At 51.0% G+C, this 25,392-nt stretch overlaps 1 protein-coding gene across 1 annotated transcript; it reads right to left on the bottom strand.

Annotated features, from left to right (window-relative positions):
* Positions 1 to 1,524: 1,524 nt before the first annotated feature.
* Positions 1,525 to 25,392, bottom strand: EIF2S2 (eukaryotic translation initiation factor 2 subunit beta). The gene is made up of 9 exons (XM_064167649.1): positions 25,236 to 25,392; positions 14,740 to 14,920; positions 12,188 to 12,291; positions 10,048 to 10,183; positions 9,635 to 9,735; positions 7,505 to 7,653; positions 6,610 to 6,666; positions 3,356 to 3,441; positions 1,525 to 1,810 (listed from the first exon to the last, which is right to left on the bottom strand). Exons 1-9 carry the CDS (start codon positions 25,248 to 25,250, stop codon positions 1,635 to 1,637), a joined length of 1,005 nt encoding a protein of 334 aa, XP_064023719.1. The 5' UTR covers positions 25,251 to 25,392; the 3' UTR covers positions 1,525 to 1,634.

Here is a 25,392-nt window from a genome sequence, read left to right as displayed (position 1 = left end):
TTTCCTTTCCCACCACCTCTCCTCAGGGTTGCTAAAATCCCTTTCCTTTCTCACCACCTCTCCTCAGGGTTGCTAAAATCCCTCTCCTTTCCCACCACCTCTCCTCAGGGTTGCTAAAATCCCTCTCCTTTCCCACCACCTCTCCTTAGGGTTGCTAAAATCCCTTCCCTTTCCCACCACCTCTCCTTAGGGTTGCTAAAAACCCTTCCCTTTCCCACCACCTCTCCTTAGGGTTGCTAAAATCCCTCTCCTTTCCCACCACCTCTCCTTAGGGTTGCTAAAATCCCTCTCCTTTCCCACCACCTCTCCTCAGGGTTGCTAAAATCCCTCTCCTTTCCCACCACCTCTCCTCAGGGTTGCTAAAATCCCTCTCCTTTCCCACCACCTCTCCTCAGGGTTGCTAAAATCCCTCTCCTTTCCCACCACCTCTCCTCAGGGTTGCTAAAAACCCTTTCCTTTCCCACCACCTCTCCTCAGGGTTGCTAAAAACCCTCTCATTTCCCACCACCTCTCCTCAGGGTTGCTAAAAACCCTCTCCTTTCCCACCACCTCTCCTCAGGGTTGCTAAAAACCCTCTCCTTTCCCACCACCTCTCCTTAGGGTTGCTAAAAACCCTCTCCTTTCCCACCACCTCTCCTTAGGGTTGCTAAAAACCCTCTCCTTTCCCACCACCTCTCCTCAGGGTTGCTAAAAACCCTTTCCTTTCCCACCACCTCTCCTCAGGGTTGCTAAAAACCCTCTCCTTTCCCACCACCTCTCCTCAGGGTTGCTAAAAACCCTCTCCTTTCCCACCACCTCTCCTCAGGGTTGCTAAAAACCCTTTCCTTTCCCACTACCTCTCCTCAGGGTTGCTAAAATCCCTCTCCTTTCCCACCACCTCTCCTTAGGGTTGCTAAAAACCCTTTCCTTTCCCACCACCTCTCCACAGGGTTGCTAAAATCCCTTTCCTTTCCCACCACCTCTCCTCAGGGTTGCTAAAAACCCTTTCCTTTCCCACCACCTCTCCTCAGGGTTGCTAAAATCCCTTTCCTTTCCCACCACCTCTCCTTAGGGTTGCTAAAAACCCTCTCCTTTCCCACCACCTCTCCTCAGGGTTGCTAAAATCCCTTTCCTTTCCCACCACCTCTCCTTAGGGTTGCTAAAAACCCTCTCCTTTCCCACCACCTCTCCTTAGGGTTGCCAAAATCCCTTTCCTTTCCCACCACCTCTCCTTAGGGTTGCTAAAATCCCTTTCCCTTCCCACCACCTCTCCTTAGGGTTGCTAAAAACCCTCTCCTTTCCCACCACCTCTCCTTAGGGTTGCCAAAATCCCTCTCCTTTCCCACCACCTCTCCTTAGGGTTGCTAAAATCCCTCTCCTTTCCCACCACCTCTCCTTAGGGTTGCTAAAATCCCTTTCCCTTCCCACCACCTCTCCTTAGGGTTGCTAAAAACCTATTTCAATGAGCAAATACAGGGGAAGAGCTTGAGGAGCTCTGCACCTGGCAAGGGTTTGAGAGGCCAAATCAAAAGCCACATCGCTTGGTAGTTTTTACAATCTCGGTTTAATACAATGGTAAATCCATTCAAGGTTACAAACTGGTCCAGTCAGCTCTGCCCAGAACACTCAGCACAATCCAGTGTTGCTTAGCAAACTTAGTTAGCTTTGGCACGGAGCTGTGCTCTCTTGCCTGTGACAGCCTGGAAGCCAGTTTTGATGCTGGCGACGGAGCAGCGCGAGTGGCAGGTCTCGCACTGCAAGAAGTATAACCTGGTGTCCTTCTGGAGGATGGTGTCTGGCGAGCGACACGTGTGACAGGTGACATACTCCTCTGCAGGAAAGGAAGGGGCAGTTAAAACAAGCATGCAAGGCCACCACCTCTGCAGCCTTTAGGCATTTCAAAGTCATCAAGCCTAAAAGCTGCTGAGCGTCAAAATAAATCACAGCGGTTGAGGCGAGCTCCGAAGTCCTCGCCCCTAATTCCCAGGCTAATCAAGAGCAGGTTCTGGGCTGGGTTTAGGCTAATTGGAATATTTTAATGAGAGAAATTAGGTTATTGGCTGTGAAAATACAGTGATGTCTAAATTACCCATCTGTTCTGCTGAGACATCATAAAGCAAGGACACAAGCACAGGTTAAGTTCAGTCTCTGCCTGGCTGTTGTCCTCTTAGAACCACAGAATCAGTCAGGGTGGGAAGGAGCCACAAGGATCATCTAGTTCCAACCCACCTGCCATGGGCAGGGACACCCTACCCTAGATCTGGCTAGAGCCCCATCCAGCCTGGAGGTGTTCAGGACCAGGCTGGATGAAGCCTTGAGAATCACAGAATCAATCAGGTTGGAAGAGAGCTCCAAGCTCAGCCAGCCCAACCCAGCCCTATCCAGTCAACCAGACCATGGCACTAAGTGCCCCAGTCAGGCTTGGCTTCAACACCTCCAGCCACGGCCACTCCACCACCTCCCTGGGCAGCCCATTCCAATGCCAATCACTCTCTGCCAGGAACTTCCTCCTAACATCCAGCCTAGACCTGCCCTGGCACAGCTTCAGGCTGTGTCCCCTTGTTCTGTTGGTGGTTGCCTGGGAGAAGAGCCCAACCCCACCTGGCTACAGCCTCCCTTCAGGTAGTTGTAGACAGCAATGAGGTCACCCCTGAGCCTCCTCTTCTGCAGGCTAAACAAGCCCAGCTCACTCAGCCTCTCCTCATAGGGTTTGTGTTCCAGGCCCCTCACCAGCTTTGTCACCCTTCTCTGGACACCTTCCAGCACCTCAACATCTCTCTTGAATTGAGGAGCCCAGAACTGGACACAGTACTCAAGGGGTGGCCTGAGCAGTGCTGAGTACAGGGGCAGAAGAACCTCCCTTGTCCTACTGGCCACACTGCTCCTGATGCAGGCCAGGATGCCATTGGCTCTCTTGGCCACCTGGGCACACTGCTGCCTCCTCTTCAGCCTACTATCTACCAGCCCCCCCCCCAGTCCCTTTCCTCCTGGCTGCTTTCCAGCCTGTAGCACTGCTTGGGGTTGTTGTGGCCAAAGTGCAGAATCAACCTGTTCTAGTAGGAGGTGTCTCTGCCTGTGGCAGAGGGTTGGAACTGACTGAGCTTTGAGGTCCCTTCCAACCTAACCCATTCTGAATGTATGAGGGCCAGACAGGGGACAGGCCTTGGTATGTTACAGGACAGATAATGACTCAGGTGCTGACCAGAACCATGGCAGAACCACCTGGATTTGGTTTACTCCAGCAGAAAGCTGCCAGCATGGTTGTAGCTTCTCAACAAAGGGCCTCCAGAGCTTGCACACAGGTGTGTGGGCCAGATGTGGGGCATCCAAAGGGGTGTGAGAGCAAGGTGCAGAGGGAAGGGGGAGCTGTACTTACTGATATATCTTCTCAAGACATTTTCTATCTGTTTTTGCTGGAATCTTCCTTTGATTACAAGTTGGTTGTTTCCATCTATTGAGCCACTGAAATGAAAAAGAACACTCAGTAGTTGATTTGCAGAACACAGCAAGCATTAAAACAAGCCAAGAACGTGAAGGAAGACAAGGAGAGAAGGCAGAATTACTTGGGGGGGGGGGGAGGAAAATAAGGCACAATCTCAAAGGTACTTGAAAACCTTGAGGAAGAGTTTTGCCCAAGCATAAGCCTCAGTGCTGTAAAAGCCAACTCCAGCAGAGCTTGGTAGCTACAGATAAGTAACCCAATCAGCAGAGCTTTACAGCACTGAGCATTAGCACAGGAGTGACCAAACAGCCACACCTAACAGGCTGCAATATGATTAGGGAGATTGATAAGGTGGTGTCCTGGGGTGCATTAAGAAGAGTGTGTCCAGCAGATCAAGGGAGGCTCTGCTGTTCTACTCTGCCCTGGTAAGGCTCCACCTAAAACACTGCATTCAGTTCTGGGCTCCTCAGTTCAAGAAGGACAGGGATCTGGTGGAGAGAGTCCAAGGGAGGGCTGCAAGGGTGCTGCAAGCACTGCAGCACTGCCTGAGGAGAAGAGGCTGAGAGCCCTGGGGCTGAGAGTCTGCAGAGGAGAGGCTGAGAGCCCTGGGGCTGAGAGTCTGCAGAGGAGAGGCTGAGAGTCCTGGGCCTGAGAGTCTGCAGAGGAGAGGCTGAGAGTCTGCAGAGGAGAGGCTGAGAGTCTGCAGAGGAGAGGCTGAGAGTCTGCAGAGGAGAGGCTGAGAGTCTGCAGAGGAGAGGCTGAGAGTCTGCAGAGGAGAGGCTGAGAGTCTGCAGAGGAGAGGCTGAGAGTCTGCAGAGGAGAGGCTGAGAGTCTGCAGAGGAGAGGCTGAGAGGGGATCTGAGCAATGTCTGTAGATAGCTGAGGGCTGGGGGTCAGGAAGGGAGGCACAGGGACAGCCTCTGCTCACTTGTGCCCTGCCACAGGACAAGGGCAAGGGATGGAAACTGCAGCACAGAAGTTGCAGCTCAACATGGAGAAGAATTGCTTGACTGTAAGGGTCCCAGAGGCCTGGCACAGGCTGCCCAGTGCTGGGTTGGTGCTGTTCAACATCTTCATCAATAACACCACTGAAGGCAGACAGTCAGAGCCTGCTCAGCAAGTCTGCTGATAGCACCAAACTGGGAGGCTTGGTCGAGACAGCTGAAGGCTGTGAGGCCATCCAGAGAGCCCTGGATACACAGAGCACTGATGCAGGCTGCCCAGAGAGGTTGTGGAGCCTCCTTCTCTGGAGCCTTTCCAGGCCTGTCTGGATGTGTTCCTGTGTGACCTGAGCTGGACTGGATGGTCCTGCTCTAGCAGGGGGTTTGGACTCTATGAGCTCTTTGGGTCCTTTCCAACTCCTGACATCCTGGGATCTGTGATCCTGTGAGAGGTTGTGTAGTCTCCTTCTCTAGAGCCCTTCCAGCCCTGTCTGGATGTGTTCCTGTGCAACCTGCACTGGATTGGATGGTCCTACTCTAGCAAGGGCTGGACTGGAAGATCTCCAGAGGTCACTTCCAGCCCCTGACATCCTGTGATCCTCTTCCAGCCATCCTGATACAGTAAGTTGAATGATTTTTCACATTATGGTTTCTAAGTGTTTATGTGAAGCTGAAGAGACTCCAAAGCCCACTCTAAACAGACAGTTGTTACAGACAGGTTACAACTAGACTCCCTGACTCTCCATGCCCACTCATAACACCAGTGCAGCCTGCACCAGACAAATGAGGACAACCAGAAAGAACACCACCACACAGGAGATCTTTGAAGAGACAAAGAAAATCCAACAGACTTCTGCTAAGCCAGGTGGGTTTAACTGCACTGGGCAGAGCATTAGCTACAAGTCCACAAGACCTGTGACCTTAAATAGGGTTCAGGTTTGGGCCTCTCATTGCAAACACTGAGCAGCTGGAGAAGGGCAACAAAGCTGGGGAAGGGTCTGGAGAAAAGACCTTATGAGTGGCTGAAGGAACTGAGGTTGTTTAATCTGGAGGAGAAGTTGAGGGTAGAGCTCGTTGCTCTCCACAACTCCCTGACAGGAGGTTGCAGTGAGGTGAGGTTGGGCTCTTTTCCCTAGGATCAGGTAACAGGAGAGGAAAGGGCCTGAAATCGTGCTGGGGGAGGGTTAGGTTGGAGATGAAGAAACATTTCTTTGCTGCAAGAGTGGTCAGGCTTGGGGCAGGGTGGCTGGAAGCTGCTTGGTAAGGAAGGACCTGGGGGTGCTGGTGGACAGCAGCTGGGCATGTGCCAGTGGGTGTCCAGGTGCCCAAGAAGGCCACCAGAACCTGGCCTGGATCAGCAGTGGTGGCCAGCAGGCTGAGGGATGTGCTTGAAGCCCTGTACTCAGCACTGCTGAGGCCACAACTCAAGTACTGGGTTCAGCTTTGGAGCTTTCACTCCAAGAAGGACATTGAGTGGCCAAAGCAGGGCCTGAGAAGAGCAACAAAGCAGGGGAAGAGCCCTGAACACAAGCCCTGTGGGGAGCAGCTGAGGGAGCTGAGCTGGTTCAGTATGGAGAAGAGGAGGCTGAGGGCAGAGCTCATTGCTCTCTACAGCTCCCCGAGAGGAGGTTGCAGTGAGCTGGGGGTTGGGCTCCGCTCCCCAGGGTCAGGTGCTAGGAGGAGAGGCAATGGCCTGAGATTGTGCCAGGGCAGGGTTAGGTTGGAGATGAGGAAACAATTCTTTGCTGCAAGAGTGGTCAAGGATTGGCACAGGCTGCCCAGGGAGGTGGTGGAGTCCCCAGCCCTGGAGGTGTTCAAGAAAGCTGTGGCCATGGCACTTGGGGACATGGTTTGGTGGCCATAATGGGGTTGAGTTGATGATCTCAGAGGACTTTTCCAAGCCAAACAACTCTAGGATTAGGCAGGGAGATGTGCTCCCTTCCCCAGCTACCCTTCATCTGCCCTAGGGTGAGAAGAGCCAGAGAGCCATCCTCACTGTGACACACTCCTCTGCTGTTGGAGCACCTTTAATGAAGAGAATCCAATCCCCACTCTAAACTGTTCCCTGGGGCTTATAGGTTTGTTTCTGCACCTCTTGCCTAGGACGGCATCTCTGCAATCACTCAGCAGAGGAAGAAGCCTGATGTTCAAGCACAGATAGTCAGAGCAGACCCCAAGAGTTTTATTTTTGACCAGACACCAACTGTGCCACTGCTGCTTCCTACCCAGAGTGCCCAGCAGCCTTACCTTGTGCCCAACTCTGCCAACAAAAACGCCAGGAGATGTTTGGGCTGACGATGTAACCTAAAAACAGAGCAAAGGCCTTGGTTAACCTCCTGCCTTCAGGGAAACCTGAGACTCAGACAGGACTGGCAGATGAAAACTTCAATTACTAAGTTTAGAAGAGGGCACTGCCAGAAGGAGAAAATGAGTGAGGACAGAAGAAAGACACCAGCACTCCCCAAAACCCCCTCGAAAGCAAACTCACAACTACAGGAATCATTAAAAAATCACTTTTCTATTCAGGATTTTCCATTCTTTCTCCTATCCCTCATCATTTCCTGCCAAAAAGTGTTACCAGCTCCCAGTAAAAATGCACTTCAGTGCACCAGTCGTATCCTCTGTATGCTCTCAGCAGGGCAGTCTCCTGGCACACTGCTGAAACACACCAGAGCTGTGTTCCCAAAGAACAGAACTTGCTTCACAAGAAATAATGAAGACATAGAGAGGAGTGCAGGAAACAATGGGAGAAACAAAATTCCTGAACTCCAGAGCATTTGCCAAGAGGAAATTTGTAACCAGCTCAAATTAGAAAGCACATCCCCCACCCCTCACTCCAGAACTGCAAAGCATCACTGGTGACCCAACCACAGGCTTGAGAGAAGCCAGAACACTCACAAGAGCAATAGGTTCAGTCCAAGGTTCACAATTTAAGTGTAAACCAAGACATTTTCAATACACCCTCCTCAGAAATCTCTTCTAACAGAGAAGTGCAGAAGAAATGAGCAGCAGGACTGAAGGAGCTTTGTTTCACATCTGGTTTGCCACAGCCTTTTGCCAGAAGCCCAACACACAGCCAAGTGGATTCATTCCCAATTCTTGCCCAGCCTGAGGCAACAGAACCTTAGAAAACCAAACTTACAATTTGCAGATATCTGTAAAGTTGACAAAAGATGTTTTCTTGGTCCCTACTCTTACAACCTGGGGAGGCTTCATGACAAATTTCCTTTTCTCTCCAGCTACCATGTCTGGGTTCTTTTCCCGCATGATGTTAAATACTCTGTTGAGCAGCTGCAAAGTAGAGAAGGGATTCAGAGTCACAGCAGCAGCTTGCACTTCTCAAACCAAGCACAGAGCTTCCAAAGCACTGTAAACAGCATCCAGCACGAGTATTAGACCATCTTTGCCCATTGACATTTCCCCATAAGCTTTTGAACACACACAGAGAGTGGGTTGGAAGGGACCTTTGGTATCAGCCAGCTCCAATCCTCCTGCCATGGGCAAGGACACCTCTCACCAGCCCAGCTTGCTCAAGGCCTAATCCAACCTGGCCTTGAACACCTCCAGGGAGGTTGTGGGCCACAGAATCATAGAATAAACCAGGTTGAAAGAGACCTCCAAGATCATCCAGTTTAACCTAGCATCTAGCCTGGGCCAAGCAACCAGACCATGGCACTAAGTGCCCCAGCCAGGATTGGCTGCAACACCTCCAGCCACAGCCACTCCACCACCTCCCTGGGCAGCCCATTCCAATGCCAATCACTCTCTCTGACAGCAACTTCCTAACAACATCCAGCCTGAACCTGCCCTGGCACAACTTGAGGCTGTGTTCTCTTGTTCTGCTGCTGGCTGCCTGGCAGCAGAGCCCAACCCCACCTGGCTACAGCCTCCCTGCAGGCAGCTGCAGGCAGCAATGAGCTCTGCCCTGAGCCTCCTCTGCTGCAGGCTGCACCCCCCCAGCTCCCTCAGCCTCTCCTCACAGGGCTGTGCTCCAGGCCCCTCCCCAGCCTTGCTGCCCTTCTCCAAACACCTTCCAGCACCTCAACATCTCTCTGCAATGGAGGAGCACACAACTGGACACAGCACTCCAGGGGTGGCCTGAGCAGTGCTGAGCACAGGGGCACAAGAACCTCCCTTGTCCTGCTGCCCACACTGCTCCTCAGCCAGCCCAGGATGCCCACCTGGGCACTGCTGCCTCCTCTTCAGCTCCTCTCTCCCACTACCCCCAGCTCCCTCTCTGCCTGGCTGCTCTCAGACACTCTGGCCCAGCCTGTAGTGCTGCTTGGGGTTGTTGTGGCCAAAGTGCAGAACCCTGCCCTTGGCCTTGTTAAATCCCATCCCATTGGCCTCTGCCCACCCATCTAGCCTGGCCAGGTCCCTCTGCAGGATCTTTGATCACATTCCATGATTCTGTGATCCACAACCTCCCTGGGCAACCTGTGTCAGTGTCTCCCCACCCTCACTGCTAAGAATTCCTTCATCATCTCTAGTCTCAGTCTCCTCTCTTCCAGCTCCAAGCTATTGCCCCTTTTCCTGGCACTACCCTTGATAAATTCAAAATCAAGAAGTTGATTCCCCAAGGGTTGACTTCACACTCTACAACACTTCAGCCTATTTGCAGAGGGGCTTTAACTATTGCCCAGTATGAAAGTCAGCTGTGCTGCCTGTCATTGCTCTGTTCATGAGATTCTAATGAGGAAAACAAGGGTCAATGGCTTTAAAAGTGGAAGAGGGAACACTGAGACCAGAGATTAGGAAGAAATCTTCCCAGTGAGGGTGGGGAGACATTGGCACAGGTTGCCCAGGGAGGCTGTGAATCACAGAATGTGATCTTTATATCATTCTGTGATCCATAACCACCCTGGAGGTGTTCAGGACCAGGCTGGATGAGGGAGACAGTGGCACAGGTTACCCAGGGAGGCTGTGAATCACACAATGTGAGCTTGATATCATTCTGTGATCCATAACCACCCTGGAGATGTTCAGGATGAGGGAGACAGTGGCACAGGTTGCCCAGGAAGCTTGTGAATGTCCCCTCACTGGAAGTATTCAAGGCCAGGCTGGATGAGGCTTTGAGCAACCTGGGCTGGGAGATCCCATGGCAGAAGAGTTGGAACTAGGTGATCTTGAAGGTGCCTTCCAAACCATTCTGTGGTCCTGTATGACTACAGGTCCTTTCATTTTCAGGTACAAACAGGACAAAGAGCACAAGGCCCTGCCCTCCTGATCCACACTGGCACAAAAAACAGTTAAGAAGACTTCTGAACATTACCTCATCATATGTGTAATCCCTTTCTGAGCCTGCCCATGCAGGTCCTGAATGAAGGCTGAAAGAAATCCCATCATCCTTTTTGCTATCCTCATCCTCAAAAGCTGCAAAGAAAGTTGTTAGGGATACATTAAGAAGAAACATTCTTTTGCCTCCTGCTTACACTGTGTCTAAAAGGTCTATCAAAGAAGATTTCACTAAGGCATGAGCACAAGTCTGCTCTGTTTATCTGCCTGCAAGGGGCAGCAGCACCCAGGGCAAATTTAGAGTGCTTTTAGAGACTTTGCTGATGAAACAGTGGAGGTCAAGGTAAAGAAAAGGAGCTGGGAACAAAAGACACTTGAATAAGGCTCTTCACCTACAAGATGGGCTACAGTGCACTTGACAGATCTTACTGAGCTAGCTTATACTGTCACCTTCATCCTTCTCCATTATCTCATCTTCATCTGGGAACTTCACATTCTTCTTCTTCTTCTTCTTATTGCCCAGCATGATGTCAAGGTCATCTTCTGGTTCTACTGCCTCTGGCACATCTCCTTCAATTTTCAAGTCCTGCAAAAAACACAAACAGTAAGGCCACAGTTTACAGTACTGAACACAAAGCTTCACTGCACAGCATTAGACATCAGAGAAGGGCTCAGCCTGGAAGGGACCTCCAAGTGTTGCAACCCTCTCTACCACAGGCAGGGACATCTAGATCAGGTTGCTCAAGGCCTTGTCCAACCTGGTTTTGAACACTTCCAGGCTTGAAGTCTCCACAGCTCCTCTGGTGAACTTGTTGTAGTGCCTCACCACCCTGATGGGGAAGAATTTCTTCCCAGCAAGAATTACTCTTATGTCTTCTTAACTGATCCCAGTGGCACACCATGCTTGATGAACACTGCCAACATCCACCACGGTCCTCAAACCTAACACCTAAGAGGAGAACTGAAGTCACACTGCAATGAGACAGGAGATTTTGACATGCCAAGCTCAGGTGCAGTGAAGTCTAACATCTAGCACTGCAGTCTTGCATTAAAGCTTAGTTTATACCATTTCCTTTGGCACTGTTCACTTTCTGCTAGGATATCAATGCAGCCCAGAAGCTTCCAGTTTAATTTCTAGCAGGCCAAGTAGAAGGACACACTACACTTAGCCAAAGATATCAGCCATGTTGGGCCAGAAGGGAACAAAACACCTTCCACTGCAGACAATAAGGTAAAGCAAAGCTGTGCTACCTGCAGCCAGTCCCATTTCACAGAATAAACCAGGTTGAAAAGACCTTTGAGACCATCAAGTCCAACCTAGCACCTAACACCTGCTAATTAACTAACCCCTGGCACCAAGTACCTTGTCAAGGCTCCTTTTAAACACCTCCAGCCACGGCCACTCCACCACCTCCCTGGGCAGCCCATTCCAATGCCAATCACTCTCTCTGACAGCAATTTCCACCTCACATCCAGCCCAGACCTGCCCTGGCACAGCTTCAGGCTGTCTCCTCTTATTCTGTCCTGGGTGCCTGGCAGCAGAGCCCAACCCCACCTGGCTACAGCCTCCCTGCAGGCAGCTGCAGGCAGCAATCAGCTCTGCCCTGAGCCTCCTCTGCTGCAGGCTGCACCCCCCCAGCTCCCTCAGCCTCTCCTCACAGGGCTGTGCTCCAGGCCCCTCCCCAGCCTTGCTGCCCTGCTCCAAACACCTTCCAGCACCTCAACAGCTCTCTGCAATTCAGAAGACCAGAACTGGACACAGCATTCAAGGGGTATCTTGAGCAGTGCTGAGCACAAGGGCACAAGAACCTCCCTTGTCCTGCTGCCCACACTGCTCCTGATGCAGGGCAGGATGCCATTGGCTCTCTTGGCCACCTGGGCACACTGCTGCCTCCTCTTCAGCTGCCAACCAATCCCTCCATGTCCCCCTCTGCCTGGCTGCTCTCCAGCCACTCTGTCCCCAGCCTGTAGCACTGCATGGGGGTGTTGATGCCACAAATCTGCACGTGTAGAGCAACCATTTCACCTGGCTGGGGCAGAGCAGTGACATTTTGTTTCTCAAACCACAAAATCTGAAGAAGAGATTTAAAGACAACATAACCTTTCTCAGCCCTCTGGCTCCCTGGGGCTTGCCAGTTACAGCAGCACCTGACACAAAAGCACTACTTGGAGTAAACTCCAGGCAAGTAAACACATCTCATACAGTTCCTGGGACCCAGCAGAGTCCAACTCCAGGGTAGAACCAGACTTCTTTATTTGAAGGGCTGACCTTTGGAGGATTAGGCTGTGACTTCTCTTGCCACAAACACAATAACCTTGATGCTAGCCAGCCCTAAGTGCTGCTTGAAGAATTACTTGCTCAGTAAGATGTTTTTATGCTCCTGGACAAAAAGCCCTGGAGGAGCAGCGTGTTCAGCAGAACCTACCCCCACCCCTCCCCCAACAAAAGTCAGAGTGAAACCTAAGCTTCATTAGCTGCACTGAGGCAAAATGAGAGACTGGGAACAACTCCTGCACTGCCAGTCCCCAGGAAATGGAAGCAAGAGAAGTTTTCAGGCACAGACAAGATGGCCTAGCTTGGGACACAAACCTTTACACCTTCTTCTGCTTCATCTATATCAAATATCTTTTTTGTTTTTTTCTTCTTTTTCTTCTGATTGAAGAAGTTTAAATCATCCAGGTCATCTGTTGTATCTGAAAAACAAAGCATTGCCAAAAGGAAGTGTGAGAGCTGTAGAAACACTGCAGACATTAAGGTTCCTCTTTACATCCAAATCTTCCAAGCATTGCATTAAGACATAAGCAATGTTCCTACTGATAGCCTGCAGGTTTCACAGCTCCACAGATTGATTCAGGCTGGAAGGGACCCTCAAAGGTTGTTTTGTCCAACCCCCTCTGCAGGCAGCAGGGACACCTCCAACTAGAATAGGCTGCCCAGGGAAACATTGAGTCTGATGCAAAATGTCTCCAGAGACATTCAACCACCTCCCTGAGCAGCCTGTTCCAGTGTCTCACCACTCTCATTGTGCAGAACTTCCTCCTGATGTCCAACCTAAATCATCCCCTGGTTCCAGTCTCAAACCATTGCACTTCACTCTATCCCCACAGTCCCTCCCCAGCCTTCCTGTAGGTCCCCTTCAGATATTGAAATGTAGCTCTAAGGTCTAGGGAGCATTCTCCAGGCTGAACAGCTCCAGCTCTCAGATGTCCACAAAGGAGAGGTGCTGCAGACCTCTGGTCTTGGTGTCTCACTCTGGACCCACTCCAGCAGGTCCATGTCTCTTGGGCTGGGGGCCCCAGAGCTGGACACAAAACTCCAGGTGAGGTCTCAGCAGAGCAGAGGGGCAGGATCTCCTCTCTCCATCTCTGCCCACACTGCTTTGGATGCAGCCCAGGTTGCCCTTGGCCTTCTGTGCTGCCAGTGTCCATTGCTGGCTCCTGTCCAGCATCTCCTCCACCAGCACCCTCAAATCTTTTTCTGCAGGCTGCTCTCAACCTCATCATGCCCCAGCCTGGATGGATACATAGGGTTGCCCCAGCCAAGGCTCAGGAGGTTGTACTTTGCCATACTGAAGCTCATGAGGTTCTCCTCAGCCTAGCTCTCCAGCCTGCCCAGGTCCCTCTGGATGCCAGCCTGTAATTCAGCTGTATCAGCTGCACCACTCAGCTTGGTGCCATCTGCAAACTTGCTGAGGGTGACCTCACTGTCAGTATCATTCATGAACATGCTGAACAGCACAGGTCCCAGCACAGAGCCCATTCCAATGCCAATCACTCTCTCTGCCAGGAGCTTCCTCCTCACATCCAGCCTAGACCTGCCCTGGCACAGCTTCAGGCTGTGTCCCATTCCTCTGGTGCTGGCTGCCTGGCAGCAGAGCCCAACCCCACCTGGCTACAGCCTCCCTGCAGGCAGCTGCAGGCAGCAATGAGCTCTGCCCTGAGCCTCCTCTGCTGCAGGCTGCACCCCCCCAGCTCCCTCAGCCTCTCCTCACAGGGCTGTGCTCCAGGCCCCTCCCCAGCCTTGCTGCCCTTCTCCAAACACCTTCCAGCACCTCAGCAGCTCTCTGCAATGGAGGAGCCCAGAACTGGACACAGCACTCCAGGGGTGGCCTGAGCAGTGCTGAGCACAGGGGCACAAGAACCTCCCTTGTCCTGCTGCCCACACTGCTCCTCAGCCAGCCCAGGATGCCATTGGCTCTGCTGCCCACCTGGGCACTGCTGCCTCATCTTCTGCTACTATCTGCCAGCACCCCAGGTCCTTTCTTCCTGTCTGCTCTCAGCCACTGTCCCCAGAGAGAAGGATATTGCAGTGGACTGTATCAAAGGTCTTAGAGAAGACCAGACAGATGACATCCAGTGTTCTTCCCCTGTCTTGTTTCAAAGAGGCCATTCCCCTCTACCCCCAAATACCTCAGCACTCTTTTACACCTCTTGCATCTTCCAACTGCAGTTACATTATTTTCTTCAAGTGCTCCATCCCTCTGCTGCTGCAGAAGAGAAGCAGCCACTTTGGTCATGACAGCAGAGGTGCTTGAAAAAACTGAAAAGCCAGCCAGAGGAAGGTGTAGTTTCTCTGGGAGGAAGATATAGTTTCTTTGCTCTACTGCAGGAGCCAATTTTATCAACGAACTGGATTTAATTTAACAGCATTTCCTAAACCAGGGCAGCTTGAAATGACATTGGCCTCAATTTCAAAAGCCAGGATAGACACAAAATCTCAAGCTTACTTCCTGAAGGAGTCCAAAGGATACCCTACTCAACACCTCCCCACAAACCCTGTCCTTTTTACCCAGGTTTTTGTTATCACCCTGCTGTTTAATTGTTCAAATGAAAAGCAGATGCAACTGTGCAACTCCTGCAACAAGTGGAAACCACAGAACTCCAGGATTGCTATTTTTGGGATTCTCTTTTTTATTGTCTCATGCAAAAGACTGAGTCAGGAAAGTGGAATTTCCATGAGTTATGGGTAGCTTGCTGGATGCCTGTGAAATGAGTTGAAGCAGGAGGGAAATACACCCTGCAAAGAGGCAGAGGAGTATTGCTCACAAACCTCTAAACCTGGGCCCCAGCACTTTACACTGTGAGGCCAAATCCTCCAAATGGAACCACCTCTGGGAGTTTAGTTGTGTGGGTTCACTTTACCTTTCTTCCTGCTATCTTCTTCATCTGCTTCAACATCTTTGTCTTCTGTTGGCTCTGGTTCAGCTTCCTTTGTTTCCGACTGCTGAGTCTCCTCTGCCTGTGTATCTCCTCCTTCCTCATCCAGCATAAAGGGCTTCTTCTTTTTCTTCTTCTTCTTGCTCATAGTGGGATCAAAAATCATCTGTAAAAGTCGAGAGTTTCTCAGCAGCAAGCACAATAATGACCACTGAATAGTTACCTAGAGAATGGTTTAGGATGGAAGGGACCTTGCCAAGGGTAATCCAGTCCAACCTCCTCTACAGTAAGCAGGAACATCCTCAACTCCATCAGGCTGCCCACAGCCCTGTCCAGCCTCACCCAGAATAGCTCCAGGGATGGGGCCTCAACCATCTTCCTGGGCTATCTGTTGCAGTGTTCCATGGTGCAGAATTTGTTCCTAACATCTAATCTCAATCTGCTCTGCTCTAGTCTGAAGCCATCGTCCCTCATATCCTGTCACTGCAGGCCTTCGCAAACAGTCTCTCTCCATCCTTCCTGCAGCCCCTTTCAGGCACTGGAAGGCTGCTATTGGGTCTCCCTACAGCCTCCCCCTTTCCAGGCTGAACACCCCCAGCTCCCTCAGCTTGTCCTCGTAGCAGAGGTGCCCCAACCCCCTGATCATTTTTGTGGCACACCTCTGGATGTAGCATCCTGAGTGCCTGATGAGCAGATTCAGTTTGCATCCCTTTTAGAAGAGGTGGTTCAGTGACACAAGGTGCAGAACATGGCCACACAATTTCTCTGCTCTATATAAAACTCTCTCTGCTCTTCCACAAGCTGCTGAAGCCCCAGGTGCTGGCAGCAAGACCTTTAACTGTCTCTTGACATTCCTTCAGTCAAACTGTCCTTTGGCTTCAATCTCAACTAGGAATTTTCCTAGCTCTGCAACAGTGTAATCCAAGAACTGACTCTAAACTCGGATTACACTGCTAAAACCTTGTCCCAAGCCCTAACTGATGTGGCCAATACACAAGGGATTAAAACACTGCTTGACAGTTTAGAGCTGCTGCAACTTCTCCTGCAACAGTCCAAGTTTTCTACTATCTATGTATTAGTTCAGCTGAAAACACATCAAAGCTGTAAAGTTCTGCCAGCCCAACAACTTCTCTATGTGCAGTTCTGGAGCCCCCAACACAAGAAGGACATGGAACTGTTGGAGTAAGTCCAGAGGAGGGCCACAAGGACGATCAGAGGGCTGCAGCAGCTCTGCTATGAGGACAGGCTGCAGAGCTGTGCCCAGGCCAACCTCATGGCATTCAACAAGGCCAAGTGGAAGGTCCTGCACCTGGGTCAGTGCAATCCCACGCACAACTCCAGGCTGAGGGGGGAATGGCTGAGAGCAGCCCTGAGGAACAGGCCCTGGGGGCCTGGGGTGATGAAAAGCTCAACAGGAGCCTGCAGTGTGAGTGTGCCTGGAGTCCTGTGAGCAGTTCTACAGCCCCCAGCACAAGCAGCACATGGAAGTGTTGGAGCCAGTGCAGAGGAGGCCACCAAGATGCTGAGAGGGCTGCAGCAGCTCTGCTGTGAGCACAGGCTGAGAGAGTTGGGGCTGTGCAGCTTGGAGAAGGCTTGGAGGAGATCTTGGAGTGGCCTTGCAGGATCTGAAGGGGGCTACAGGAAGGCTGGGGAGGGACTATTGACAAGGGCCGGTGATGAGAGGACAAGGGATATTGGGTTTGAAGTGGCAGAGGGGAGATTGAAAGTGGATGTTAGGAAAGGGTTCTTTGCAGTGATGGTGGTGAGAGACTGGCACAGGCTGCCCAGGGAGGCTGTGGCTGCTCCCTCCCTGGAGGTGTTCAAGGCCAGGTTGGATGAGGCCTTGAGCAACCTGTTCTCATGGGAGGTGTCCCTGCCTAGGGCAGGGGAGTGGAGCTGGATGATTCTTGAGGTCCCTTCCAAACATTCTATGATTCTATCTTCTTACTACTATAGACTCAGCCTTTGAAGTGGAGACTCTGCAGAGCAATCACTGACCCAGCACTGGCAAGAGAACTGAAACACACAGCTACCTGAGAGCCTGATCCCACTTCAGCTACACTTTGTACTTCCATTCAGGAGACACAGGCACTGCCAACTTCATTAAAAGGCAACATTTAGCAACAGCTGCCTTGACAAGAACGCTCTGGTGTAAGGAGAAAGCTAGGAGCTAGCAACGGAGCAAAACTTGTATCAGCTCTCAACACTAGGAAGTAGTAAAGGTCTCATCCTTTTTGCCCTCACTGGTGGGAACCTGAACCTCAGAGACCAAGTGTGTAAAAGCTGCTAATGAGTTCTTTAACCACTGAATAAGCTTAATTCACTTAGTCTGACTATGAAGAAGGCACCAACCAAGACCTACTTTTAACCTACTCATTATCTGCAGACCACAAACTTCAGTTTTCCAAGACAGGAATCTTCTTTTTCACTTAAAGTGGACGTTTGACATCACAGCTCTTGGTCAGTCCTGTTCCATACACCTGGCCATATGTTCCCACCATGGTAGATATTTAATACATCAGACAGTTTGAGATGTTAAATGAGACTCTTTCTCTAGATTTTCTTATCTAAGAATTGAGGAATGCTCTCACAGGTAGCTAAAAATCCAACATCACAAATGCCCTCACTCGTGAAGATCACAGAATGGCTTAGGTTGGAAGGAACCTTAAAGATCATCTACCTCTTGCCATGGGCAGCAATGCCTCTCACCTAGCCCAGGCTGCTCAAGGCCTCATCCAACCTGGCCTCAAACATCTCCAGGGAGGAAGCATCCACAACCTCCCTGGTCAGCCTACTCTAGTCTCACCATTCTTGCAATGAAGAACTTCCTAAGCTCCAGTCTAATCCTGCTTTGCCTCAGCTTCAAACCATTCCCTCTTGTCCTGTCTCTAGACACTCACACAGAAAGTCCCTCTGCAGCCTTCCTGCAGGATATCTTCAGGTACTGAGGGCAGCTCCAAGCTACATAAGGTACAAGATCAGAGGGCTGGAGCACCTCTCCTATGAATACAGGCTGAGATCTGGGTCTGTTCAACCTGGAGAAGAGAAGGCTCCAGGGAGACCTTAGAGCTGCACGTCAGTTCTGAAGGGGACCTACAGGAGGGCTGGGGAGGGACTGATTAGAAGGGGATAGGATGAGGGCTCCAGTTTGCAACTGGAGCAGGGCAGGTTTAGGTTGGACAACAGGAGGAAGTTGTGCATAATGAGAGTGGTGAAATACTGGAACAGGCTGCCCAGGGATGTGTTTGAGGCCCCATTCCTGAAGACATTCAAAACCAGACTCAATGTTGCCCTGAGCAGCCTGCTCTAGTTGGAAGTGTTCCTGCTGCCTGCTTTGAGGGTCCCTTCCAACCCGACGCAACCTGTGTTTGAAGCACAACATCACAGAAGAGTCCTCATCCACGGGACACTGAAGTTTGAGGCTTTCAAACTGCTGAAGTGTGTTCTTTAGCTGTACAGGCCAGGCCAGGGCTTCCCTCCAGTGCTTACACACGTATGAATCACGCTCCTGTAATGCAGAGTCATCCAAGAATGTGCACAACCGGTTAGGCTGTCTGCTGCCTCCCTCTGTGACCTCCACCATCTGATGAAACAGGAGGAAACTGCCTCCATGGGCAGGTCCATAGCTCTGGGAGCAAGCACACCAACACCACTTTCCAAATCCTGACTCACTGCAAAGAAGTTTGGCAAGATTCTGAAGAGCTTTTTTCCCTCTTTTCTCATCTCAAGCAAACATCCTTCAGTCAGGTGTGATAAACTCTAAGGAGGCATCAGCTCATCTGCCCCAAATCACTCATCCCTGAGCCCTTCACCCTGAACCAGCATAAAGCCTATCTTGTGCCCACAAGAGTCAGTGTTGTCTTCAGTGGTATCACACTGAAGTTCACACACAAGGACAACTTCTGGATGCAGGAGATTGTTCAAGGCCAGCTGCACAGCTGGAAAAAACCCACAGGGCACTGCTCTCAACAGCCCATTCCAGCCAGCCAGGTCAAGCCAAGCTTCTGCACAGCCAAAATCCAGTCATAACACAGAATGGTCTAGGTTGGAAGGGACCTCAAGGATCATCCAGCTCCAACCCCCTGCCACAGGCAGGGCACCTCCCACTAGAGCAGGCTGCTCAAGGCCTCATCCAACCTGGCCTTAAACACCTCCAGGGAGGAAGTAGCCACAACCTCCCTGGGCAACCTGTGCCAGTGTCTCACCACCCAGACATCTAGTCTAAATCTCCCCTCTGCCAGTTTAAACTCATTACCCCTCGTCCTGTCATTACCAGACCTTGCCAATAGTCCCTCCCCAGCCTTCCTGTAGGCCCCCTTCAGATACATGCTAAGAGTTGTCAGAATCATAGAATCAAGCAGGTTTGATGAGACCTCCAAGATCATCCAGTCCAACCCATCACCCAGCCCTAGCCAGCCAACTAGACCATGGCACCAAGTGCCTCATCCAGTCTTTTCTTCAACACCTTCAGGGATGGTGGAAGCTGAGTGCCACAGCCTGAGAAAGCAGCCTCTGTCTGAACTACTTTGTGCACCAAGGGCTTCAGTGCGAGCTCGGCAGGAGCCTCGGGTCACACACATGCCTTAAACCATGGCACAAAGCCAGCCTGATGAGCAGGCTGCTCTCTTTGGCCTTCCTGAGCTAGACGCTCCACAAGGTCCTCCAGTCCTCCTCTCTGCTGAGCAGCTTTGCTCAGTTGAAGCATTATCACACAGTATCACAGTATCATCAGGGTTGGAAGAGACCTCACAGATCATCAAGTCCAACCCTTTACCACAGAGCTCAAGGTATGATACCATTTAAACACTCAACAACTCTACAGGCAGGCCCTCTGCTGAAGGGACTGAAGTCCCCAGCCCAAATACACTTTTGCTCCACCTGTTATAAGTTTCCACCCTATTTCTGCTCTCAGAGCCTAGTTCCCATATGAGGTTTTCCCCTCTGTAGGCCACACAGTTCCTTCTCACACCCCACTCTGTGTTATCTGCTCCTTACCTCAAATGCCTACAGTCAGAATCCTAACTTACAAGAAATAAACAAGGGAAAAAAAAAAAGCAAGGGAAGAATTAAAAAGCAGGATCAAAGCTCCACAGTCCAAATGTCTCAAGAAAGAAGTCAAACATTCAATTTGGGGTTCTAAGAGAGGTCACAAATAAATCTCATTTCATTAATCTGAATAAACACATCTACAGGGTAGCCAGGGACTGATAAAAACGGGTCAGGTACCCTTATTTGATGTGCAAAATTCAGGCAAATCAATTAACTGGAGTGCAAAATTCAGACCAGGCTGCATCTAAACCCTCTGGCTGCTTAAAACACAGCATTCTCTACTATCATTTCCTGAAGCTTCATGAAACTACAGGGCCAAAAGAACTTTTGGGTATCTAGAAGGCCTATGCACACATGCAGTAGGACTTCTAATAAGTTAAAACACTACTAGACTGATTTCCCTCTGCAAACAGAGCCTGTGTTGCCTCTGCTGTGCCACCCTTCTGGGCAGCACTCAGGAGGTGTTTCTAAGAGGGAGTTTCATTTTCTAGGCAGCCTTGGAAAATTTAAGTTCCAGTCCAATGCAAGAAAGTGAAGTTTTGGAACACCTACACCAGTTTAAGATTCGAATCCACAGAATCACAGAACTGTCAGGGTTGGAAGGGACCTCAAAGATCATCCAGCTCCAACCCCCCTGCCATGGGCAGGGACACCTCATACTACATCAGGCTGCCCACAGCCACAGCCAACCTGGCCTTAAACATCTCCAGGGATGAGGCTTCCACCACCTCCCTGGGCAACCTGTGCCAGTGTCTCACTACCCTCATGGTGAAGAACTTTTTCCTATGGTCTAATCTCAATCTCTCCTCCTCTACCTTTGATCCATTCCTCTCAGTCCTATCACTGCCTGACAGCCTCAAAAGTCCCTCCCCAGCTTTCTTGTAGCCCATTTCAGATACTGGAAGGCCACAATAAGGTCTCTTCAGAGAGACTGAACAGCCCCAGCTCTCTCAGCCTGTCCCCACAGCAGAGCAGCTCCAGCCCTCTGAACATCCTCATGGCCCTTCTCTGGACACCTTCCAGCACCTCCAGATCTTTCCTGCCCCAGGGACTCCAGAACTGGACACAATGCTCCAGGTAGGGTCTCAGCAGAGCACTTTAGAGGAAGAGAATCCTCTCTCTCAATCTGCTGGCCACACTCCTCTTGATACAACCCAGGATCCAATTGGCTTTCTGGGCTGCAAGTTCACAGCATCATTTGCTTTAAATTTCACTAACTCAACATCAGCAGGGAACTATTTTGCTGTAGACAGCCAGACATGCAGAGGTTCTGGAAGGCAGGTGCACTTCTCCCTCTTCATCAGTACAAAGACCTAACAGTGACAGTTTAACTGTGTTATCTGCTACCCTTTTCATTCTGTCAGTACACCTAAGGCAATCCAGAGATGTAAATTCACTGTGCTGGATATTCCTGAACATGGGAAATATGAAGACAGGCTGAGAGAGTTGGGCTTGCTTAGTCTGGAGAAGGGATGGCTCCAAGGAGACCTTACTGTGGCCTTTCAGTATCTGAAGAGGAGCTACAAGAAAGCTGGGGAGGGACTTTTGGGTAGTGATAGGAGTACAGAGAATGGATCATAGAATGGTTTAGGTTGGATCTCAAAGATCATCTAGTTCCAAGCTAGAAGTGGGTAAAGTCAGACTGGATGTTATGAAGAAGTTCTTCACCATGAGGGTAGTGAGACACTGGAACACTGGAGAGGGTCCAGCAGAGGACGACAGGGATGATGAGGGGACTGGAGAGCATGGCTTATGTGGAGAAGCTGAGGGACATGGGGTTGCTTAATCTGGAGAAGAGAAGACTGAGAGGGGATTGGATCAATGTTTGTAAGTATCTGAAGGCTGCCAGGAGGTGGGGGACAGGCTCTGCTCACTGCTCCCTGGGATAAGACAAGGATCAATGGATGGAAGCTGCAGCACAGGAGGTTGCAGCTCAACACAAGGGGGAACTTCTTGAGTGGAAGGGTCCCAGAGCCCTGGCACAGGCTGCCCAGAGAGGTTGTGGGTTCTGTTTCTCTGGAGCCTTTCCAGCCCTGTCTGGATGTGTTCCTCTGTGATCTGTGTTAGACAGCATTGTCCTGCTCTGGCAGTGGGGTTGGACTCGATGATCTCCTTGGGTCCCTTCCAACCCCTAACATCCTGTGATATCCTGTGCTGCCCAGGGAGGTGGTGAAATGATTCTATGCCCTCACCTCAACAGCAGAGGCAAACACAAGAAAAGCAATTTTCCTGCCACTTAAACTAAAGGCCAACCCGGAAACCCGAGATGAACTGCTTTATGGTCAGCAGACAGAGAGCATCTGATGCAATCACTCCTGGGTGCACAACCCAGGCAGCAGAACCGCAGTTCCAAGGAGGCAATTAGGCACAAAAACACAGCACCATTCCTTACAGGTGCTGAAGCAGCTGAAAAAGACACATCTCACCTCTCACCACGACAATCAGCAATGGCACTACTTCTCCTTTATGACTTAGGAGAAGTTGTGACCTGCCTGTCTCCAAGGCTGAAGTGGTCACTCTGCTCAGAAGAAAATAAGCCACAGAGCTGTTCTAAACAACACCAGAAAGTGACCATCTCATGGACTCAGCCAGTTCAGTTTCCCACAGTCATCCAGCAAGCTGCTTGTGGCCTCATGCAAGTGGAGCTTTCCTCTTCCCCATGAGGGCAACCAAAACAAGGTTAGTAAAGGTGCCCACACATGGCACCTAAAACTCTTCAGACTCTTAAGGCTAGCAAAGGTGCTCACACATGGCACCTAAAACTCTTCAGACTCTTAAGGTTAGTAAAGGTGCCCACACATGGCACCTAAAACTCTTCAGACTCTTAAAGTTAGTAAAGATGCCAACACATGGCACCTAAAACTCTTCAGAGACTCTCAAGGTTAGTAAAGGTGCCCACACATGGCTCCTAAAACTCTTCAGACTCTTAAAGTTAGTAAAGATGCCAACACATGGCACCTAAAACTCTTCAGAGACTCTCAAGGTTAGTAAAGGTGCCCACACATGGCTCCTAAAACTCTTCAGACTCTTAAGGTTAGTAAAGGTGCTCACACATGGCACCTAAAACTCTTCAGAGACTCTTAAGGTTACTAAAGGTGCCCACACATGGCTCCTAAAACTCTTCAGACTCTTAAGGTTAGTAAAGGTGCTCACACATGGCACCTAAAACTCTTCAGACTCTTAAGGTTAGTAAAGGTGCCCACACATGGCACCTAAAACTCTTCAGACTCTTAAGGCTAGCAAAGGTGCTCACACATGGCACCTAAAACTCTTCAGACTCTCAAGGTTAGTAAAGGTGCCCACACATGGCTCCTAAAACTCTTCAGACTCTTAAAGTTAGTAAAGATGCCAACACATGGCACCTAAAACTCTTCAGAGACTCTCAAGGTTAGTAAAGGTGCCCACACATGGCTCCTAAAACTCTTCAGACTCTTAAGGCTAGCAAAGGTGCTCACACATGGCACCTAAAACTCTTCAGACTCTTAAGGTTAGTAAAGGTGCCCACACATGGCACCTAAAACTCTTCAGACTCTTAAGGTTAGTAAAGGTGCCCACACATGGCACCTAAAACTCTTCAGAGACTCTCAAGGTTAGTAAAGGTGCCCACACATGGCACCTAAAACTCTTCAGAGACTCTTAAGGTTAGTAAAGGTGCCCACACATGGCACCTAAAACTCTTCAGAGACTCTCAAGGTTAGTAAAGGTGCCCACACATGGCACCTAAAACTCTTCAGAGACTCTCAAGGTTAGTAAAGGTGTCCACACATGGCACCTAAAACTCTTCAGACTCTTAAGGTTAGTAAAGGTGCCCACACATGGCACCTAAAACTCTTCAGAGACTCTCAAGGTTAGTAAAGGTGTCCACACATGGCACCTAAAACTCTTCAGACTCTTAAGGTTAGTAAAGGTGCCCACACATGGCACCTAAAACTCTTCAGAGACTCTCAAGGTTAGTAAAGGTGCCCACACATGGCACCTAAAACTCTTCAGACTCTTAAGGTTACTAAAGGTGCCCACACATGGCACCTAAAACTCTTCAGAGACTCTCAAGGTTAGTAAAGGTGCCACACATGGCATCTAAAACTCTTCAGACTCTCAAGGTTAGTAAAGGTGCCCACACATGGCACCTAAAACTCTTCAGTCTCTTAAGGTTAGTAAAGGTGCCCACACATGGCACCTACAACTCTTCAGAGACTCTTAAGGTTAGTAAAGGTGCCCACACATGGCACCTAAAACTCTTCAGAGACTCTCAAGGTTAGTAAAGGTGTCCACACATGGCACCTAAAAGTCTTCAGACCATTAAGGTTAGTAAAGGTGCCCACACATGGCACCTAAAACTCTTCAGAGACTCTTAAGGTTAGTAAAGGTGCCCACACATGGCACCTAAAACTCTTCAGAGACTCTCAAGGTTAGTAAGATGCCCACATATGGCACCTAAAACTCTTCAGACTCTCAAGGTTAGTAAAGGTGCCCACACATGGCACCTAAAACTCTTCAGACCATTAAGGTTAGTAAAGGTGCCCACACATGGCACCTAAAATTCTTCAGACCATTAAGGTTAGTAAAGGTGCCCACACATGGCACCTAAAACTCTTCAGAGACTCTCAAGGTTAGTAAAGGTGCCCACACATGGCACCTAAAACTCTTCAGAGACACTTAAGGTTAGTAAGGTGCCCACACATGGCACCTAAAACTCTTCAGAGACTCTCAAGGTTAGTAAGGTGCCCACACATGGCACCTAAAACTCTTCAGACACTTAAGGTTAGTAAAGGTGCCCACACATGGCATCTAAACCACTTCGAAGATGCCGCAGACAGCCGTACCCAGTTCCGTGGGAGCATCCCCGTGCAAAGCCCGTCTGACCTGCCACACCTGCAATTAGCGTCTGTTACCAGCTCTCAGGCGTAACCTCCAAGACAGTAAAGCTCCAGAAAGGGAGCTTTAAGCTGACCGCAGGCTGGCATCCCCAGGAGCACAAGGCACAAGACGTCGGAGGGGCGGCGGGAGAAACCTGCTGCGCTTCCCGGGCCTCCCTCCACCAGCGGCGGACGCCGGCAGCACACGGGGAGCTCCGTGCGACTCCGAGGCCTTCCAGCCACACGCGGAGCCACAGCAGAGCCGCCCGGCAGCGCGCAGAGGCCGGGAAGGCTCCGGGCGAAGCTCCGCACCCGGCCCGGCCTCCGCCCACCGCACCGAACCGCGGCTCCCGCCTTCCAGGGCACCGGCGGCCGGTACCTCCCGGCGGGGCCCCGAGACCCGCCGCACCGCCGAGCACCCGAGCAGCGACGGCCCCGGCTGTGCCCCAGGGCGGAGGCCGCGCTCGCTGCCCGGCGGAAGGCCTCGGGCCCGGTCTCCCACATGGCGGCGGCCCCGGCCGCGGCGCAGGCCTCAGAGGCGGCTGCCCCCAAAGGCGGCGGCTGCCGGGAGCTCACCTCGTCGCCCGACATGGCTGCGGCCGTGCGCGGAGCGGAGCGGGACGCGGGCGGAGCGGCGGGCACGGAGGAAAGCGGTCAGCCGTAGCCTGCGACCGCCGCGCTCGCCTCTTGCATCAGCGCTGCCCTCCCCCGCCGCGCCTGCGCCGCCGCCCCG

The sequence above is a fragment of the Pogoniulus pusillus genome, chromosome 29 (assembly GCF_015220805.1).
Source record: "Pogoniulus pusillus isolate bPogPus1 chromosome 29, bPogPus1.pri, whole genome shotgun sequence".
Taxonomy (NCBI): domain Eukaryota; kingdom Metazoa; phylum Chordata; class Aves; order Piciformes; family Lybiidae; genus Pogoniulus; species Pogoniulus pusillus.
This window is presented reverse-complemented; position numbering and strand designations above follow the sequence as displayed.